This window comes from Rhinichthys klamathensis, unplaced genomic scaffold, assembly GCF_029890125.1.
Source record: "Rhinichthys klamathensis goyatoka isolate OS25496 unplaced genomic scaffold, OSU_Roscu_1.1 h1tg000054l_1, whole genome shotgun sequence".
NCBI classification, from domain to species: domain Eukaryota; kingdom Metazoa; phylum Chordata; class Actinopteri; order Cypriniformes; family Leuciscidae; genus Rhinichthys; species Rhinichthys klamathensis.
In genome coordinates, this window is record NW_026606599.1 from 245,095 (window position 1) to 268,382 (window position 23,288).

At 43.3% G+C, this 23,288-nt stretch overlaps 1 protein-coding gene across 1 annotated transcript in view; it reads right to left on the reverse strand.

The window, feature by feature from the left end:
- The window catches only part of pamr1b (peptidase domain containing associated with muscle regeneration 1b), a 59,270-nt gene that overhangs the window by 11,753 nt on the left and 24,229 nt on the right, over nucleotides 1–23,288 (reverse strand). Inside the window, exons 6-7 of the mRNA XM_056248301.1 lie at nucleotides 12,661–12,878; nucleotides 157–264 (exon numbers count right to left, since the gene is read on the reverse strand). Of these exons, the coding sequence (XP_056104276.1) occupies nucleotides 157–264; nucleotides 12,661–12,878 (326 nt within the window). The remainder of the gene's footprint in view (nucleotides 1–156; nucleotides 265–12,660; nucleotides 12,879–23,288) is intronic.

A 23,288-nucleotide genomic window follows, 5' to 3' on the forward strand; every position in this document is an offset into this window, starting at 1 on the left:
TTAGTGGTTGAACAAATTACCATAGAGAGTTAATACATTTAAAACAACAACAACAACGACAAATCAGCTGCAATCCGAGTCTATACCTAAACCCTGTTACATATGGATAAGCATCCTCTTAAATTTTACATTTCTCTTTTAAAAGATTGTTCTCACCATGTTCACATCTCGTTCCAGTATATCCAGCCAGACAGGCGCAGTGGAAGGAATGAGAGGAGTGTAAGATGCAGGTGCCATCATGCATACATGGAGAGGAAGAGCATTCTACACAAATAGATACAGTTACATGTCAGTCATTCTGTTCTGTCATTAATACATTGTATACACACACCTAAACATACACAACAGTATATACATATTAATTTGTACAGGATATCAAGATAAGTTTTCTTGAAAGACAAAATTACAATGATCATTAGCAAGAAACCTGCTATTCAGATGTTATATAGTCCTCCGAAATATGAGGGTCCCAACATGCACAATGCTTTCCTGTTTATAATCGGCTGCCTGCTTTCTTGTTGTCTTGTGCTGTGTAGCACACATCGGGTTTTTCATAGGGCCGTTTGCTTACATGTTGCCATGTTCAGTGTGGACTTCCAGTCGGTGAGAGCTCTCATTGGCTGCGTCTTCGTGTTGTTTTGTGTGGCACCAATAAACAAACAAAACAAAGCCATGTGCTCCACTGTTTATTATCTTAAACACACCCTTCTTGCTACTATTGCTTTATTTGCCCCACCTGCTCTCCCCTACTGGTTTACTTCCCTATTTTCTGTGTTTACATGCTCCCTGTTGTATCCTGTCAAATCTTGTCTAGTCCAGCTGCCACATTTTTTTCCTATAGAGTGGTTTATGTTATTATTTTGTTTATCTTGCTATTTACTAAAGCGCATTAGTCCGCATCCTTGAGTCCTTGCTCTTCATTCAACCCAATTTCCTGACAAACTGGGCCATATGGTTCTGTACGACACAACAATTTATTTCGTAATATTGACTTTTTAAATGCTTTTTTATTTTATTTTTATCAACATGCGACATGATGCTCCCAGCACGGGACCCTGGGACAGAAACCAAGCTTTTTTCCACAATTGCTAGGGAACGAAGGCATCTTCGCGTAACCCTGATCATGTGGAATGGGTTCCCCCTCCGGGAAAACCCCTTGGTTTACAACCACCACTGCAGGGCCCTCATGTGCAGCAGGCCGAATGGAATGACATTAGACGCTGCTGCCATGAGCCCTAACACTCTCGAAAATTTGTTCACATTGATGGCTTGGCCTAGCTTTATCCTGGTCACCTTGGCCAGGATGGACTCGATCCATGCAGAAGACAATTGTGCCCGCATCGTGACTGAGTCCTACACTACTTCCAGGAATGTGGTTCTCTGAGCTGGTGCCAAAACGCTTTTTTTGTGTGTTGAGTTTCAACCCCAGGCTCTGGATGTGGGCAAGGATGACATCTCGATGCCGAACTGCCAGCTCTTGTGACTGGGCCATAATAAGCCAGTCGTCGAAATAATTTAGCACCCTGATACCTTGAAGCCTCAGTGGAGCTAGAGCTGCATCCATTCATTTGGTAAACGTGGAATAATGCATCCTTCAGATCTATCGTGACAAACCAATCCTCGGATTGAATTTGATTCATGATGATGGGAATAGTGAGCATCTTGAACCTGAACCTCCTCAGAGACCGATTCAAGTGCCTGATATCTATTATTGGACGCAACCCCCCATCCTTCTTGGGAACTATGAAGCAGCGGCTGTAAAACCCGAACTCCCTGTCCGGTGGAGGAACACAGTGCAGCGTGTGTTCACTGGAAACTGATGTGTCCCGAAGTGCACTTGACGGCGGGAAGCCGACATTGATTTCCTGTGGGCTACGCGGAGGAGGCGACCTCGATCGTTCCGCCACCGGTGGGGCAGCCCGAAGAGATCCTACATTTGCATGGATCTCTTCCCGAAGCCTTTTTCGGTTGAGAGCGCTGTCTATGCCCCCATGCTTCTTGAGGAGGGGCTCTAGAGGCGACACTCTCTTTTTGAGCTGGTGGATGGCTGTGGCTGCCCACTTGGGGCAGAAATCTGGGCATCAAGGAGGAAAGCCCTGTCTTTTTACTTGATGCCTGATAAATTCAGCCAGAGGTGTCTCTCCGTGACAACCATAGTAGCCGACTTGTCTCTCCGTGTCGCCTCTCCGTTGAGGCGACACGACGGCACTCATCATGGGGCTCGCAAATGGATCTGACAGGGGATCCTGAGACTGCTGAGGCACTTTCTCAGGAATCCTCTACCAGTTCCGATATTCTCCCTCCTCGTGCGGAAGCCCGTCCAGTGGCTTCTTCCTCATGAGTGGAGAACCCGATGCTTGAACTGTCTGCTTCCGAGGAAGCGGACATGCTCAGCATCAAAGGCGGGGATTTTGGAGAAGATTCGCCACTCCATGTCCCCGCATATGAGGAGCCGCCTCATAGAACTGCCAATAGCGCGGGCCGTTTCTTTGGTGACACGGAGAGACAAGTCGGCAGCCTTACACAATTCAGCTATATCTTCAGGTGTTGGTCGCTCGCCCTCATAAATATCGTTAAGAAGGTCCGCCTGGTAAGCCTGCAGCACCGCCATAGTGTGCACACTGGCACCAGGCCTACATGCAGCCATAGAAGCCCTGCCCACCAAAGAAGATGTATCACGGCAGGGTTTGGTGGGCAGCATCGGGGTCTTCAGGGATGATGCAGCGCCGGGTGAAAGATAGCTAGCCAATGGCTCTTCCACCCAAGGCATCATCCCGTAGCCATTATCTCTCGCTCCCACGATGTTACTATAAACACGGATGTGGCGTTGAACAAGCGAGATGTATATGGAGTGTTCCACGATTTACACAACTCATTGTGTAAATCGGGAAACAATGGCAGTCCCCGGCGAAGAGGCTGCTCTCTGTGCTGCAGGAAGCGCTCATCCAACTTGCTTTTGCTTTGCGCTTCCTGCCTTGGCTTTCACGTGGCCAACTAATATTTAAACGGACCACGGCACGAGAGACAACCTCCACCAGCTCCTCATATGCGGGGACATGGGGTGGCGAATCTTCTCCAAAATTCCTGCCTTTGATGCTGAGCATGTCCGCTTCCTCGGAAGCAGACAGTTTAAGCATCGGGTTCTCCACTCATGAGGAAGAAGCCACTGGACGGGCTTCCGCACGAGGAGGGAGAATATCCGAACTGGTAGAGGATTCCTGAGAAAGTGCCTCAGCAGTCTCAGGATCCCCTGTCAGATCCATTTGCGAGCCCCATGATGAGTGCCGTCGTGTCGCCTCAGCGGATGCGGGACCCACACCACAAGGTTCGCGAGCCTGGCCATGATCATCAAAGATAGCCAGGCGGGAGTGCAGCACTCGGATCTGTAAAGCTTCACAATCCGCGCAAGCAGCCCCCTCGAGAGCTGCCTGTGCGTTCTGCACTCCCAAACAGTGCACACACAATTGGTGTGTGTCCCCACCCGTGATGTAACGAAGGCAGGGATGGACACACCGCTTGTAGCTCTGATTCACCATTTATACATATAAATGGTATATACATATACTGTATATATATATATATATATACACACTGAACAAAATTATAAACGCACCACTTTTGTTTTTGCCCCCATTTTTCATGAGCTGAACTCAAATATCTAAGACTTTTTCTATGCACACAAAAGGCCTATTTCTCTCAAATATTGTTCACAAATCTGTCTAAATCAGTGTTAGTGAGCACTTCTCCTTTGCCGAGATCATCCATCCACCTCGCAGGTGTGGGATATCAAGATGCTGATTAGACAGCATGATTATTGCATAATTGTGTGCCTTAGGCTGGCCACAATAAGAGGCCACTCTAAAATGGGCATTGGGGGTCCGGGGGGGGGGAAACCCATCATTTCACCGACAAATGGAAGTTTTATCAGAAAACTATCAGAAAGAAATCACTGGAAACAGTGTGATCACAAAACAAACATGATAAAAGTGACCGTTTGCTGGCATTTTTATGGTTTACTTGAATATTTAAAACACAAGCATCGATGTTTTACCACAGGTTTACAATAAAAAGTGATACATTGTTCATAATTAATCAATGTGTGTCAAAATTGCAGATTAGTCACACAGTATAAGGGGGTTTACCGTTAGGTCTATTTCACAAAAGAAAGAGGACACACTTACTTATTCAGTCAAGGCTGTTTCATTTGCACATCTGCATGTGTAAAGTAAGGAATTAGTGCCAGATTGGAGTCTCCCATTATAGCTAACTTTTGACTGACTGTAATTTTCCAATCAAGGATTCTCCTATTTGTTCTCCTTTGTCTGGTCGGTTCCCGGCGAATGGACGGACCCGAGACCCCTTATAGATTTGGACTCAATTCAAAAAATATATTTATTTTGGTGTATTGCCCATCATCATTTGTCCCTCATCTTTCGGACTATCATTTGGGCTGTTGGGGGTCAGTTCCGCCATTGTTTGGGAAACCTGGACATTCAGACATTTCTTCCAGTAGAGCAGTGGTTCTCAAGCTTTTTTTTTCACTGGGCCGCACAATGGTCCAAGTGCAAGTCTCACGGGCCGCATATCATTTACATATGATGTCACCAATCCAAACCAATCAGATTTAATGTTATGGTATTAGCAGATAATATTATTATAGATGTTGCACACACAGAAGAGGCAGTGTTTACTGGTGGCACATTCGGTATTCTATTTCTGTCACACAAAATCAACAAACACAACAAGAAATTCATTTCGGTTTCAGTGTGTTGAAATGACTGCTGGAAGTGTGACTTCATATCAAAGTGAAACTCTCAAATCAATAAAATCACAATCCCCATAAAATGAGAACAATGTATTCCACCAAATAAAAACTACTAATAAAAACTGAAGAATACAGTAATCAGATAATAATTCGCAATGAACATACACAAACTGCATACAAGCTCTTTCAGTAGCTATTTAACGCTGTATGACTCTTTATCATCCTAATAGTCACCAAACAATAACAGAATGTTATAGGACAAAAACGCCTTAATAAGTAAATGTAACTCAACTCTTTTTAAAAACAACATTGAGTTGGCCTCATTCCAGCCGCGTGTGTGCTGATGCTGTTATTTTTCATTATTTTTGCTGTTACTTCATCTTAGCCTTTCCGCTGAGGCCACTGGCCATCACATCACAACATCACATCACAACATCACATCACATCACATCACATCACGTCACGTCACGTCAAGTCAAGTCAAGTCACCTTCATTTATACAGCGCTTTTTACAATACAGATTGTTTCAAAGCAGCTTTACAGTGAAAATAACAGGAAAATAACAGGAAAATAACCCCTTCAACCCGAAGTGTACCGCCCCCCATGCGCGAAAAAAAAAAATCATAATCAAATTACTAAGCAACCACTGAATGGAACAACACAAAATAGGTATCATTTTAAAGCAAAGCATCTCAGCTAACCACTTTGATTCTTAACGAGTGCTGAGAAGTCCCTCTAAAACAGAGTGCACCTCCCTAGCTGCGAAACAATTAATAATCAAATTTTTCAAAACTACTACCTTGATCAACTCAAAATAGGTGTAATTTGAAAGCTTAGAGTCTGAACTTTACAGAGAATGTAGCCAATTGTATCAACTACTAGTGCAGAGTTATTTGCTGATAAATAGGGAAAAAATGGATGCTGAATTTCTAACACATAACTCATAACTTCATGAAACATGCTCCGATTGTGCAAAATGGCACATCATTATTTACAGCAGATGCTTACGATTGTTCAAAATAATCCATCACTGAGATCTAAAGAGATTCCTAATGGAGTTGTAACACTTGAACCCCCAAAGGGGCATATAGAGCCTTGTATATAGATGGAGCACTGATGTCGCGTTTTCACTCATAACTCAATGAAGCATGCATAAATTGTGGAGAATGGCACATCATTATTTACAGCAGATTGTTACGAAGTAAAAGAGCCTAAACTCACCATAATCCATCACTCAAATCTAAAGGTATTCCTCATGGAGGTCTAACACATGAACCTGCACAGTGAACCATCCAATGAAGTATATAGATGCATTGATGTGACGTTATAGCTCATAACTCCATGAAACATGCATGAGTTGTGGAAAATCGAACATCTTTATTGACAACATAGTCTCACGATTACAAAGAGCCCAAACACAACACAATCCATTGCGTTGATCACGAAATAATCCTCATGAAGTGATGCATACTTGGCTAAAAAATGTCTCTCATCTTTCCGGGATGCCATGTGTTTTCCAATGTTCCCGGAACCATCCGTGTTTTTTTTCAAATGTGGAATAACACTAAATATGTATCATCTTAAACCTTAGAATCTCAGCTTTTTAATCCATCTAACCACTATGATCAACTCCTAACGAGTGCTGAGTAGTCCCTCTAAACCAGAGTGTAAAATGAACATAATCTGTTGTGTTGATGCAGCCCATTCTCATCCCAAGGCGTCATATACTGGCGCTTTTGCCAAAGTGTCTAAATCCAACGCACATGGGACCCTTTAGCGTCAATATGAGACGCAGATATATGGCGCCTCCTAGTGCTCTAACCCTAACGCTACCCCAGACCTAAACCTACCCATAACCGAAGCATGTTATATTGATGCTAAAGGGTGCCATGTGCGTCGGATGTAGACGCTTTGGCTAAAGCGTCAGTATATGACGCCTTGGGATGAGAATGCGTTGGTTGATCACAAGATAGTCCTCATGAAGGAACCATTTAAAAAAAAGCCCATTAGGGGCGTCAAGGACTGAACAAAAAGGCTATCTTGGTTCCAAATGCTGTAACCTTTGATTCCTTTATGCAATCACCACAACATTTGATCCAGATGCAGCTCACATAGAGGGACTTCACCAAAAACGGATTTTCCTACCTTATTTCCTTCCTAAATTATTCCATGTCAAATAAGAAAGATATGCAAAATCAAAAATGTATTTATATATATGTTGTCTTTTACCAGCAGTTTCTCTGCATGAGAATGTCCAAATGTAATGTAATTTATTTCTTTTTTTAAAAATCGAAAAGTGTTCCATCAAACGATTCCTACCTTTTGACTCTCCTTGCTATAGTTTGAGTTATGAGTCTTTAGTTTTGTGTGTTTCACTCAGAAAAAAACAACTCTAAAAATGCCCTCAGGGCTTAAAGTCCCTGTAAAGGCAATTAAAAAAAAAATTTCTAAACACATTATAAATGTTAGGAATGTATTGCTAAAACATATTACAAAGACTGTGAACTGTGAAGTACTGAATTGTGGAGTTAGACCGTTAAACAGTTTTTCACCATTGCTATTTTCCGGATTTTTTGGGCGGGGCTAAAACGGGGCTCGATGACGCACTGGAGCCACTGAGCTCCTGGACACGCCCCTACTTTATGACGCACTGGAGCCCCTGAGCTCCTGGACACGCCCCTACTTGATGACGCACTGGAGCCCCTGAGCTCCTGGACACGCCCCTACTTTATGACGCACTGGAGCCCCTGAGCTCCTGGACACGCCCCTACTTGATGACGCACTGGAGCCCCTGAGCTCCTGGACACGCCCCTACTTGATGACGCACTGGAGCCCCTGAGCTCCTGGACACGCCCCTACTTGATGACGCACTGGAGCCACTGAGCTCCTGGACACGCCCCTACTTGATGACGCACTGCAGCCCCTGAGCTCCTGGACACGCCCCTACTTGATGACGCACTGGAGCCCCTGAGCTCCTGGACACGCCCCTACTTGATGACGCACTGGAGCCCCTGAGCTCCTGGACACGCCCCTACTTGATGACACACTGCAGCCCCTGAGCTCCTGGACACGCCCCTACTTGATGACGCACTGGAGCCCCTGAGCTCCTGGACACGCCCCTACTTGATGACGCACTGCAGCCCCTGAGCTCCTGGACACGCCCCTACTTGATGACGCACTGGAGCCCCTGAGCTCCTGGACACGCCCCTACTTGATGACGCACTGCAGCCCCTGAGCTCCTGGACACGCCCCTACTTGATGACACACTGCAGCCCCTGAGCTCCTGGACACGCCCCTACTTGATGACGCACTGGAGCCCCTGAGCTCCTGGACACGCCCCTACTTGATGACACACTGCAGCCCCTGAGCTCCTGGACACGCCCCTACTTGATGACACACTGCAGCCCCTGAGCTCCTGGACACGCCCCTACTTGATGACGCACTGGAGCCCCTGAGCTCCTGGACACGCCCCTACTTGATGACACACTGCAGCCCCTGAGCTCCTGGACACGCCCCTACTTGATGACGCACTGGAGCCCCTGAGCTCCTGGACACGCCCCTACTTGATGACACACTGCAGCCCCTGAGCTCCTGGACACACCCCTACTTGATGACGCACTGCAGCCCCTGAGCTCCTGGACACGCCCCTACTTGATGACGCACTGGAGCCACTGAGCTCCTGGACACGCCCCTACTTGATGACGCACTGGAGCCACTGAGCTCCTGGACACGCCCCTACTTGATGACGCACTGGAGCCACTGAGCTCCTGGACACGCCCCTACTTGATGACGCACTGGAGCCACTGAGCTCCTGGACACGCCCCTACTTGATGACGCACTGCAGCCCCTGAGCTCCTGGACACGCCCCTACTTGATGACGCACTGGAGCCACTGAGCTCCTGGACACGCCCCTACTTGATGACGCACTGGAGCCACTGAGCTCCTGGACACGCCCCTACTTGATGACGCACTGGAGCCACTGAGCTCCTGGACACGCCCCTACTTGATGACGCACTGGAGCGCCTGAGCTCCTGGACACGCCCCTACTTGATGACGCACTGGAGCCCCTGAGCTCCTGGACACGCCCCTACTTGATGACGCACTGGAGCGCCTGAGCTCCTGGACACGCCCCTACTTGATGACACACTGCAGCCCCTGAGCTCCTGGACACGCCCCTACTTGATGACGCACTGGAGCCCCTGAGCTCCTGGACACGCCCCTACTTGATGACACACTGCAGCCCCTGAGCTCCTGGACACGCCCCTACTTGATGACGCACTGGAGCCCCTGAGCTCCTGGACACGCCCCTACTTGATGACACACTGCAGCCCCTGAGCTCCTGGACACACCCCTACTTGATGACGCACTGCAGCCCCTGAGCTCCTGGACACGCCCCTACTTGATGACGCACTGGAGCCACTGAGCTCCTGGACACGCCCCTACTTGATGACGCACTGGAGCCACTGAGCTCCTGGACACGCCCCTACTTGATGACGCACTGGAGCCACTGAGCTCCTGGACACGCCCCTACTTGATGACGCACTGGAGCCACTGAGCTCCTGGACACGCCCCTACTTGATGACGCACTGCAGCCCCTGAGCTCCTGGACACGCCCCTACTTGATGACGCACTGGAGCCACTGAGCTCCTGGACACGCCCCTACTTGATGACGCACTGGAGCCACTGAGCTCGTGGACACGCCCCTACTTGATGACGCACTGGAGCGCCTGAGCTCCTGGACACGCCCCTACTTGATGACGCACTGGAGCCCCTGAGCTCCTGGACAAGATTTTGATAGCTTATTTTATGTACTTGCTGGCTTTTTTATCATTTAAATTTGGCAGGGTGGCAAACTCAGAACACATACAAAATTTTGACTTTACAGGGACTTTAAGGGGTTAATGCAACAGAGATTGTTTTGGCTGAACTGCAGCTCTAGAAGAAAGTTACTGTCTAGCTAAGTAAGGTTTTAATTGATTACATGACATCACAAGAAAAGAATCTCAAATGTCGTCATATTTCTCCATGTCATTGCCTGTGAAGTCGTGACTGAAATGTTAATTGTGTGAGGTGAGTGTTAATGGTGTCGAGCATGAAGTCCACTCGCATTACGTTTGTGTCCAAAAATTATGATGGATTTGGAAACTCCTGAATGCATTTATTTTGTCACTTTCCTCCAATTTTGGAAAATAAGGCTCCTGAATACAGACGTAGTCCACTGAGAGTACTAGAAATGCCAGTAAGGTAGGCCAGTATTTGCCAGTTTCCACTGTTGGCCGGGAAAGAACAGTGCCAGGTCAGGTTTATGTGCTGCTCCAATAAAAACGCATGCCCATGGAACAGTTGCTGATCTGTTTGTGCACTGTTTTGCTATGGGACGTGAATTAAGCAGCCTTGGCTTAATGAAGTTCACATCTGCAACTACTGCTTACAACACATCATGCATGACAGAGCTTACAGCGAGTGCCTGTGATCTGTAGATGTAAGGCTTGTGTTCGGGTGACGACTCTTCTGTTGTACAGTCACTGCTAAAGCACCATCACTATTGTTTCCCAGCTCAGATGTTCTTCCACCATGAAAGTGTCCAACATTTGCTCACCCGTAGCTCTTATCAGCGTGTTGAGAACAGCACATAAATGTCTCAGCGTCAGTGTCAGTGATAGGAGATCGAGTCGGGCGTGAAAATGTCAAAGAAGCATGTGTGTACATTTAATGACGACCTTCAAAAACAGTATAAATTCCTATAAAGTGAGTCACTGTCAGAGCCAAGTCAATTAAGATGTGATATTGGTAGAGCTTGTTTTTCTATTGCTCCCCGAGGCGACATTATGCAGCATGTGCACACAGCAAAAGCATGTCGACGCTGCTAAGTGTTCTAATCTCAGTGTCAGTGATTTCTTTTTTTTGTGAAGCAAACTTGCGAATCTGAAGTTCAGCGTTATTTGGACAAGTGTGTGTCCAACCACGAAGACAATCAATTCTTCCCCTTGCTTGTGCGATACTTCAATCCACTAGAGGGTGTAGAAGTCAAGATAATTCAATTCTCATCTCTGCCAGGTGAGGCATAAAAATATATTTCCTGCGTCATTGAAAAATATGGCCTTGATCAAAAAGTAGTTGCTCTGTGTGCTGATAACGGTGTTAGGAGAGCTTGTAAAGGCAAGGCCTGGAGAAATCTGCAGCTGAAGGAGATTTGGGGCGTTGGCTGTAATGCACACCTCATCCACAACACCCGATACTTTCATATCTACACAGTGCGTGTAAGGCTTGTGACTTTGTACAGCGGGACTATCATGAGGCACGGTAACATGCGTTTCCTCTCTCTTGAACGAATTCTACCTTTTCGATGGTCTGCGTGCATTCTTTCTTTCTCAAGGAAATGCCCAAAGTTTCTGAGAGACACATTCAGCAACCCTTGAACAAAGCTTTGGCTTGGATTTGCACTTCAGCAAACAGGAACTTTTCACTTCACACTGGAGACAGTACAGCAAGACTATAGATCTGCCCCAGAGGAGGCTTCGCACAGTCATGACCTGGAGGAATCATTCATTCCCTCTGACGTTATAAAGCAGACGGACACCCTCGCTGAAGCTGGTGCCGTGCGAGCTGAGGATCTCCTTTGAGCTTCTTTAGAGTCTTATCTCTGGCCGATTCATTTTGGACTGGACTGATCATTTCTCTTTCCCCTCTTAACAGCCCCAGCAACTGTTGAACAGATCTACACAGCGGAGTAGTGTTATAGGCATGTTGTTCAGAATACCAGTTTCCTAAATCCAAGAGGGGATAAGAGCATTTACACTGGTGAAGGTGAGATAAGGTTGAACAGAAGATAATAATAATAATAATAAATAAAACAAGCTAAAATAAAACGAATTGCTTCAAAACAGTGACGTTTTGAATGTCTACTGATGCAATTCAAAGAAACCTTAAAAACTGTTTAAGATTTGTAGCCGTTTAAAATGTAGACTTAAAAGGTACTTCCATCTAGTGGTTAAAGCGTGGAATTACCCGTTTAAAGGCTCTAAAGAAGTTTAAGACAAGTAAAGCTTAACTCTTTTTCTTTCTTTACCCATCCTCATCTATAACCATCACACATTCATTTTAAAGCTGAAAGATGTATGTTTAATTAGGGATGTTGTTTGTTCTCTAAAATGTTATTAAACATTTTAAAGGTTTAAGATATGTCTTAAATTTATATGAATTATATATAAATTATATATCTAGACTATATTACACTCTTTGTTATCACAATGGACAGTGAATTTACTTTATGGATGCCATAGCCTACCCACACAAAAATGACAAAAGTAACAAACACGGTTAGTTGTAATGCAACGACACATGCTTTGTACTGAAAAAACAAACAAACTATGAGATGACTCCATCCATGTATATGTAGCTCGCCTGGTTTTCACCAGTCACACACTGCGGCTCCATCGAGCTGAAGACACTGAAGACACTGGTGCTTACAGGACCGCACGAGCTCACACACTCCCTCCGCTCAACTAATCAAAATCACTTTAAAGAACGTTCTCGAAAATAATCTTTTCAACCCTATCCGGACAGAATCCCTGGCAATATACAAAACACAGCTGAAAACTCAAAACTCATCCCTTCCGCAAACATTTAACTGCATCTGCTGAACTAATATATAGTCTCGCTGTTCCTCAATCCTCCCTGTTCCAGTTTATACTAGCAATACAAAGCTTCAGACGTCGTTCAGAATAGTATTTCTTGTGTTTATTTCCTCTTTCAGAAGAATCGCTTATTATGGTATTCCTCAATTGTAAATATAAATAAATAAAATAAAAGCATCTGCTAAATGATTGAATGTAAATGTAATGAACTATATTTTTAAAGAGCGTACTGATAATATTGTCTTTAATCGGTCTTACCTGAGCTCTCCTGGTAGGTGGCAAAAAAACCATCAAAGTTCTTGTAACCATCTGAGATGAAAAGGATGTGCAGGGAACTGCCAGTGCTTTTGATTGGAGGAGGTCGATCATTTCCACAATAACGACCAATCACACGCGAGTTCAAGCTGTCTCCATCCCTCACTTCAACATAGTCATACTGACAGCTGTGCTCGAACTCCAAGCTGAGCATCATGAACCTGAGACACAGAGAATACAATGTTCAGGTGGTTAGGACATGATTCAGGTCTGGATAGGGATTGTGTGACGATGTACAGGTACAGTAACGTATTGCAGACTGGAGAAGCTGCCGCGTTCTCTACAGACAGGCTTTCAGAATGACCTGCAAGTTCAGTAACACAGAATGTGTGGGAAGGTTTGCAAAGGTTTGAATAATTTCCATAATTAACCCTAGCTCCCTTAGTGGGAATGAGCGTTTCCTCAGACAAATGATGGTCCTGGGTGTTATCAGTAATCAATAAATGCGTATATGCAACATGTCTTAAAACTCAATCTTGATACTACATCTTTTCCCAATTTTCAGCCTATTTTAAACCTGCCTTTTATTTCAAAGATCACAGAGAAAGCATCGAATCTGCTCTATTAAGAGTCTCAACTGACATCTTTCTCACGACTGATTCAAGGAGATAAAAGTGTCTAGTCGTGTTGCATTTGATTGGTTGACTAAGACATACTCCTGAGATGCTTAGAGGCTTTAGTTTAGTGGGACTGGCTTTACTCTTCGTCTCATCTTCTAACGTACCCTCAATGTTTGGTCATTACACCTTTACATTAGGCATGCCTCTTATATCACTGCTTTTAATCTTATAACATGTCTCCCTGGCTTTTAACATGTATGTTATTTTGGGTCTCTCTTGTATACTGTGCATTGCCTATTGTTTTATTATCATTATTATTTGCTTGTATTTCTCTATTTTGTTATTGTTTATTTTGCTTCTGTTTCAACTTTTTTGAAATGTGTGACAGCCATAAAAATCTAAACTTGTTTATATTTAAAAAATACACTTAAGTTGGTCAGTAAAAACTTTGAAAATATTTTCTTTGTACCTTTGCCAGTTAAATAAAGCTTAAAGAGAATGTTAAAACATAACAGATTCTTGATTCTATTGCATTTTACAAAATGTCCCAACTTTTCTGGATTTGGGGTTATAAACTGATCGTATTGTCAGCAAGGGGTTGCAATACAATGGGAAATAAAGGCAGGATCTAATTGTATGTAGTTCTTTTTAATCAAAATAAACTTCAAATGACACTTCTCCAGGTTATCTGGAAACATAAACACAGGAAACAGAACCACCACTTTTTTAAAAGATGAGATCTGACAAAGAATAACTGACACCGAACACTATATATATATAAAGAAAATCACAAAGGACTAAACGAGGTAATTAACAAGACACAGGTGAGACACATGAAAACACAGGAAACTGAACTGAGAACAGTGCAAAACTAACTCGAAATCCAACTGAAGCAAAACACAAACACAAAGACAATTAAAACTGATAGAAAAGTTATCCAGTCAATAACAGTTACATTATCCAGCTGCAAAGTAAAGAAATGTGGAAACACTTTACTTGAAGGGGTGTGCATAAGACTGACATGACACCTTCATAACCATGACATGACACATGTCATGAATATGAAGTAGGGTTTATGCATGTTTATGACAACGGTCATTAAGTGTCTTTCGCTCAATAATGACATTTTTAATGCAAATATGACATTGTTTAAGATGTCTTTGTTATGACACCTTGACATAAACCATAACATTATAACCTGTCAGTGTCTTTGTCATGACAACTTGACATTAAATTAAGTTAAACTGTCATGTGGTTGGTTTTGACATTGGCTGTCATAAGGCCATTATAACTGTGTCATGAATATTTTTCGTGACCTCAACTACAGTGGTACAAATTGAATTTGTCATTAAACAGTTATAATGGCTTCATGACAGCCAATGTCAAAACCCACCACCTGACAGTTTAATGTAATGTTAACCAATAAAGCTAAGTGGTTTCTTAAGTTTGATAATTAATCTGCTATGTCATGTTTATGACAGGTTGAGTTGTCTTAGTAATGTCAAGTTGTCATGACAAAGACACTGACAGGTTATGATGTATTGGTTTATGTCAAGGTGTCATAACAAAGACATCTTAAAAAATGTCATATTTGCATTAAAAATGTCATAACTGAGCGAATGACACTTAATGACAGTCGTCATAAACATGCATACAACTTCTGTGTCATGTCATGATTATGAAGGTGTCATGTTAGTCTTATGCACACCCCTTCAAGTAAAGTGTTACCAAAAAGATCAATTTATATAGATATATATAACATTTTTACTATGTACTGTATAATATTATTACTAAATTTAAATAGCATAATTTTTAAATAAACAAATTATTTTATGTTTTGGGCTGTTTGTTGTTACTTGTTGTATACTCTCTTAGAGAGATGCAAGATCATTTAAAACACGGATACCCTGAAGCCTCAGAAGGGGTTGCACACTGGACGAGAAAGGCCGCGCCACACTGTGTCTATGACAATTCACTTGCATCACACACCAGACACACAGTTTATATGCCCAAGCTTGATTTCAAAGTTCACATTGATTTTCTTTTTCCAATTTAGGCAGTATTATATTTAAAATCCAATGAAGTTGCTGAGAACAATGTTTTCAGACATAATTACTTTTATTAGGTTTTGCATTTGTCTATATACTTAACCTCTATAACCTGTAAAGTTTTTTTTTTTTTGTATGAATGCCCTGTTTTTTCATGTTCTTGCCAAACTGTAAAACTCTGAATGTCAAACTAAATGTATCTTGCAGCACATGGTGAAGCCAGTATGTACATTATCGATGATTTGTGATAAATACAATGTAATTTAATAGAAAAATATACCTGCAAGCAGCCAAAGCCGCTGCGCCACCAACACCCCGGTGGCTTTAGGGAACATGTGCATTTAAAGCGGGTAAATCTATGGGAATAACAGAAAGCACATGCAAATAAACTATGCTTTTAGAGGCTCAATTCATTCTTGGTGAATTCCCCCCTCAAATAGAATTGTTCCACTAGTTTCCTGACCATTTTATCAACTCTCATAAATATGTTATTTCCCATAAAAATATATATTTTCTTTAAAAAACTTGGTAGAATATAAATAGAGAACATATACAGTATATTTGTAAAAAAAATTCTTGTCTTTTAATAATCGAGACAAAAGCTGTCTTGTTTTTCTCTAGAATGGAGAGGTAATGTTTTCCTGGCTCTCAAACACTGGAACACTGACATGACGTTTCTTCCTTGCAGCCGGCGAGTGATTAACTCCTGCCAGACTTCTTGAATGTGTCAGATTTATCTGATTGTTGCACTCACTACAACTCTATAAGAACTGTGTTGGAGATCAAAAGTGAGGATATCTAGACAACACTAAACTTTTGGGACAATCCAGGCACAGGATGGTTCTGTTTGGGGAGGCACAGTCCATAATCCTGCGGATGAACCACTAATATATGATTTAACAAGTGGAATAATATTAACATTTGCGGTGCAGGTGTAGCCTGGCTCCGCCCTCCTACGTACTTCCGCTCAATTTTCATTTTCCTTCAGCACTACGTCTGGGATTGTGCTGTATTCTTTGGTTTTCTCCGGTCAATTTTTTACCGGGCCAATCAGCGAACAGAGGGAGGAGCTGAGAACGATGACGTTGATGTCGTGCGCTAGTTTGAGTCGTCATACGTCACAACAAAACGTTAGCGATTGGTTATTGGTTATCCAGAGTGACTCTGGGCAGATCCAGTAGTTTTAAACTTCAGCAGAGGACCGCCTACAAGGAAGTTAACGCTTGTCAATGGAGCGATGCCAGACTCTCTGTACAAATGAAATGTGCGAGAGTCAGGTGGGACCAGGCTAGTGCGGGTGTGGGTGCGGGTCTGGAATCAATAGGCACAGGCAGACTGCGGGTCCAATAGCCAAGACTATTTCGACTCAGTTTGGAATTCGCCAGTAGCGGCTCCTGGCCGTAAATTTAGGTAGGGCAGATTCTGGGTCTTAGCGCTAGTTTATAATAAACATTTTGTACGGCTTATATTCTAATCGCTGATGTTACGGCCCTTGGCCTGTTTCTGGTCCTCTCTTTCAGGCCTAACTGCTGGCACCTGGGAAGCTGGTGTTTGAATAGGAGCTCCTCAGCTGCATTGGTCTCTTCCTGTTCTGGTCTGGGGGCTAAAGGCTCGAACGCTACTCTGTTGGCCTGTCCGTGTCCACGCCTCGCTCGGGACGCCCGGACTTCACACAGATGCACATTTAAGCTTGTCTTTTATTTTTACACTCAACACGTGCACCCACACACACAACACATCCAAACACCTGCACTACACCACTGATACTGACACTAATGTTGACACTAATGAATTCTAATGTTCTTGTGTTATTCAGCCTGAGGGTGGCGGTCTAATTATGATTGACAATTTTACATACTTTAGTACACACGACAAACACATATAATGCCTTAGAATTTGCTTAATGTATTTATTGCATCCGAATGTTGTTTTAGAATGTTGCAAGTTATGTAGGAATTACAGTAAAGAAAACAAAGTCATGTCTATTCTCAGAACAAACATGAAACAAACACAACTACTGTATATTAAAGCTATTCACATGAGCATGTTTAAACTAAAGGGTTTATACTTTCATTAATTTGATACGCTACTCCACATAGGAAGAACTGACATGACTAGTAACTGACCTGATGCAGACACATATCTGAAGCGGACTGATACTGTCTTGCTCTGGAGCGAGGTTTACGTAAGGTCACGTGAAAAGAAGCGGGGCAGCCAGAAATCTGCCCCAATGACTCTCTATGAGAGCGTGCTGCAGTTCCCTTTTACACCACGGATTTACATTGGAAATGTGTGGGGTGCTGTAGAGCTGGGGAGGGCTCTGAGACCCTCCCATCAGTGTTGCCAGATTGGGCGGGTTCCCGCCCAATTGGGCGGTTTTGAATTTGATTGTGCGGGTAAAAAAGGGTTTGGGCGGGTGGTCAAAATTTGGGCTGGTTTGGGATCATTTCGGCGGTTTTCAAACATCTACATTTTAAAGTCTAATTGGTTAAAAAAAAACGAAACTAAAGTGCATGTAGTCCATAAAATAAGTCATCATGACATTACTGTACACACACGCTCATGCAGAGTCAGCTGGCGTTAGTGTTGACATCACCGACGAGCACGCACTTTTAGCCAATCAGCGATCCGCAGGCAGACGCGATTGAGCGCGAGAAGTTGTAGCTGTATATTCAAGTGATCGCTAAGGCAAAGTGACATAGCCTACTATACAAAAGAGTCTACAGTAGTGAGCAACTCTAAAAAACACACACGTGGAAGGAGATCACTCTATGGTGAATATAACTCTGAGAGGAGAGCACAGTTGAATGACTTGAATTGAAATCAAATATGGGACGATTCCTGTCCATGTCATATGTGCACACTAGCCTAACCAAACATCTGCAACTTTACACCATCCAGACTGCACTCTACTTGTCCCTGACGGCTGCTGAAAAAGGTTTGAATCAACGATGAATCCGTTTTGACTGCTAAATTCTGCGTTATGTTCTGCAATGTGTACTTCCGAGGGTTAAAGTCATCGGTTCATTTCTTGATTGCCGTTTTGACAGTGTCCACCTGGACATTTTAGTCATATTGGCTAATTCTCCTTAATTACTGCCCTGTTTTGATCTGTTTTGCTGGAAAATTTATTTATTTTTTATTTTATTTTATCATCGTTATTTTGTTTTAAGGAGATACAAATTGTGCTTATCAACCTTAAATGACATGGTAATGAAATTATATCACATTATTTTGGCAGTAAAATTTTGGGCGTTTTTTTCTTGTAGTGGGCGGGTTTTGGTGAGCTTTTGGGCTGGAAATCACCGTCCCAATCTGGCAACACTGCCTCCCATTTAAATGCAGAGTAAATACGCTAAAATATGCCAGATTTTATTTGACAGTAAAGGCGCATATTTGACTATATGTTATTTTAATTTATGAAGACCTCTAAGGGTCTGTATATGGTGTGATTTATGCATATTTGTTCAAAATAGCCTGAATGGGCAGACTGCACACAAATTTTAGACAAGTTCTGTATTGTTTACATGACGGATTAAACATAACTATATCATGTTTAATATGTCATGTTATATATAAAGTCATCAAAAAAAGAATCATCTTGTCATTTTCAAATGTTTTTTTCCCAGCATAACTCTTCTGCAAATATTTGTATGAACATAAAAAGACTTTAACAACTGAGACATAAACTGAATACATTTTACTGACATTTGATGAACAGAAATGGATTGTTCACTCTGCTGCACGGATCCGCCAGTGGCTCTACAGTCATCAGCTCCGCCTTGGCTAGTGGATCCCACAGCTCCACCTCAAGCCTCCAATCCCCAGTCTCCTCCTCGGCCCTTAGATCCACCATGGACTGCAGTCCCTCTGGCTCCACCTCGGACTTCAGAGTCAGGCCACGCCTCCACCCCGGTCACGCCCAACTGCAGCTCCGTGGACCTTCGTGTCATTGCTGGGCAGGGGCGTAGCTAGGACATTATTTCTGGGGGGGCCAGCTTGGGCCAGTCTTTTATTTGGGGTGGCACTTGATTGTCAAAAACTACTATTTTAAAACACACGCACCACGTCACTCAGAGTAGTGGTATTCTCGCGGCTCGTCAGGCCATAAACAATGGATTGAACTTCCTTATGGACACTAAATTAATGTCTTATTGATAATCCATGTTATGGGATGGGTGCTTAGATAATGTGCGAGTGCGATCCGTCATGATTATGTGAGGGGTTAGAGACGTTAACATGAGACGGGGATGTTTTTAGTGCAAATGACAGAAAGTTACAATATGAATTGTCATTTTAGGCGATAATTTATTTAGGTAAACCATAGCATTTTAAGTGCAATATTCAATTTATTTGTGATAATATAAGATATTTAAAGAGAGAGAGAAAAGAAAAAAACATTACATCACAAATAAATAACAAGAGCAGATAGTATGTCTAAATAGAACACACATTTAATAACATTGCAGGCTCATGCCCCATAATACACTCAGGTAGGCAAGAAAAACTAGAAGAAGAAAAAAAATATCAATAATATGTACAATGTAAAGTGAACAGTATCACTACAAACAGTAGTAGACTACAACAGTATCACAAACAATGAACATTATCACTAGCTTACTGCATGATATCGATTTTGCATACTGCATCAAAGAGATTGATGCAGAATGATAGCACAGCACTGGTGGTTAGTAGACAGCTCTGACACACTGACAAACCGACAAACCAGGTCTAGAAGGGGCACTCTTTGCTTGTGTGTTTGGTTGGGTGACAGTTGTAGGTTACAGTTTGACAAGAGTTTAGAGTGTGACAAAAGTACAATTTCGATCGCGCCGCGCGCGCGCACACACACTCCAGCATTGCAATCTTGACATCGCAACCTGTTCATTATGCTGCGTTCACACCAAACGTGAATAGAGCGAAATGTATTGCCATTTAGAGATTTATTTATTTTTATTCTCCGTGCAAATTCGTGCACCGAACCGTCGACGCCCGTACCGTTCAATACGAATACATGTAGGGCCGTTCCACCCCTAGAAGATAACTATATGATCTTATTTCAATTATGCTTTCAAGTATCACCAACTTACTCACCTGTTAGTTACAGTGGTATATTGAGTGGTTAGCTGCTAGTCTCCATTAAGCGCTGTCAAAATGCAGGCACGTAATGTCTTGCACTGTTGATGGGGCGTGGCCCATCATGTCGCTAATATGGGGGTTGTAGCGTAAGTGACAAATGACTTGATAAAAAAATAATAATGCATACATTTCAGCTTCCTTTAGACCGTTTCTGTTCAGGAGGGTTTTTTTTAATTAAATGTATTTTCCCCATCAGACTGGGGGTGGGGCCGTGAGGTTGGGGGGGGGGGGCCCGGCAGGGGGGCCGAACCTTGACCAGTGGTGGCCGTTGCCCCCCCTGGCCACCACGTAGCTCCGCCCCTGTTGCTGGGAGTCATCCTCCTGCTCCTCCCGCCTCTGCTCTGGTCCCTCGTCTCCGCTCTGACTCCTTCCACCTTCATCTCCTCCCTGGTCGTCGACTCTTCTGTCTTCCTCAATCTACTCCTCAGGGGGAGTGATGTCACAATCATGTTTTATTTAGTTTTCAGTGTTAGTTTTTACCTGTGTTCTAGTTTGTTCATTAGTTGCCATAGTCCCTAATTAGTTACACATCTATTCCTCATGTCGTTAATCACCTAGCCTTGAGTATTTAAGCCCTCTGCCCTTTCTGTTCATTGTCTTGTGTTAACATTACATAGATTTGTGTATTGCTTGTGTTTTCTCTTTGTGTGTTTTAAATCTATATCGTTCATTCAATCTGCATCACGCATCTTCCATTGGATTCTCTACAAAAGCAACCCGTGACAGCCGTCTCCACTCAGATTTTCTTCAGATTCATCTTCTCAGGAAGGCGATCTGCCTGCACGTGTTTATTTTCTATTTTCTTATTCTCCGGAATCATCATGTTTAGCGACCCACATCAAGTGGATTATTACTCTTCAGGGTGAACGCGATGCAATTCTGTACGTTTGAGGTTTCTTGTCCTCGCTTTATTATGAGTGAAGACACACATGATAAGTGTGATAAGTGCTTGGGTGTTCAACACACGCAGGCCACTCTTAATAGTGTAGGCTATCATACTGTCTGAGAATTTCAGGATGAAAGGACTTTGTTCTTGGCTTCAGTTCTCCCCAGTTACTCTAGCACTGCAGCTGTCGAGACACCACATGCGTTAGGATTTTGGGGATCCGATGTTGGAACATGAAGCTATGATAAGCAAGCCTACAGATTTATCTTGCTCTCTTCCAATCTCTCCTGGCTGCCTCTAACTTCACCACTGTAACTGTTGGATATCTGATGTTAATTGTAACCAAAGTTAGATGGAAATATAGTAAAACATGGGGCCAACAGCAATCCTTTGCTCTCTTTCATTACATTATGTTCAGGATGCTTAAAAGTCTTAACTTGAGTAGTTCACATTCCATGTAACTTTACCTTCAGTGTATTAGAGTCAGGCCACAACTTGGGTGTTTATGGCCCTGTAATTATGACAGGTGGTGCTCCTGTTGCTCACATCGGGCCCCTTGTGTTAGACCCGACCATGGGTCGGATATCCCCTGCTGTTGTGTCATTTCAGGGCTCCGTTCCAGACGGTCAGCCTCCAGTAGAGGCACAGATATGGGTCTCGAGGGCCAGAGTCGCCAAGCCCGGTTTAAAAATGGGAGATTTACAGGGTTTATCCGTGAGCTCATCCTGTATGGATTTTGCTCCCAATGTAGTCAAGGTTGCTCAAGTTGTTGAAAAACCACACTGCAGTTCTTCTCCTCCAACCTTTGTGTCACAGAAGAGTGAAATATTTCACAGGTTTTGCTAATTGTTTGTTGTTTTGGTGGTCGTAGCAAAGGTTTTGTGTCTACCAAGCAAAGAATGTTACATTGGGTAAGAGATGCTATTTCGAAGGTCTATGAGGTGCTCTCCGAGGTTCCTCTAAGGCCCCATCCACACTACTGCGTTTTAGTTTAGAAACGGATAATTAAAACGAATACGATCTCCGTCCACACCAGCGTTTTAGCTGCGTATTAGAATTGATCTCCGTTCACATTAAAACGACTGAAAACGCGGATCACGTGACCATTCACCAACACTGGGCATGCGCGTGCCGGTGTAAACACAACTTCATTGATAAAATGATCCCACCATGCTCTGGGTTAACCCCAAACCGACGCTCCATGTACGGTCAACGGCGCCGCTGCACACGGGGATTGTCACAGATCGCTCGAATAATAGCTTGACTCCGGCGCATGTAGGCAGTTATAGCGTTGTAAAATGCAGAATTTACTTGTACAACAGCGGCTAGCAAAGATATACGCCATGACTGATGACACCCAATCATAGAGCCGAGCGTGAGCCCCTACTACGTCATCGTTTCTAAAGTCCTCCGTCTTGACCCGTCTACACTAAAACGCCCTCCGGAGATTCAAAACGAAAAACGGATCGGCAGCGTTTCTAAACTTCTCCATTTTGGGTCTCCGTTTCTGCCGTTTTAGTGTGGACGGGAGCTGCAAACGTAGCAAAAGGTCTCCGTTTTTAAACGAAAACGCAGTAGTGTGGACGGGGCCTAAGGCTTTGGCTCGAGTGTCTTCAGAAGGTATTTTGTATGTAACTTTGGTTCCATAAGTAAGGAACGATAAGTTGTATAGTTTTCCATACTCCTCTGAGTGGAGACTTACAAGAAACTGCGACACATCATATTTCGGGTGATATATGCTCAAAGAGATATGAGTGGATCAGGATAATAAATAAAGTGGTTGGGTTTAGAGATAGGAGAGGGATAAGCGGCTCAAAAATATCTATATACAGGTGTGTTGTTTAAAGTTATTGACGGTATTTGTACATTTTTTCACTTTTACAGCTGTAAATACATCAAACTGTTTATGTTTCCGATACTGTCAATAAGTCCATATTG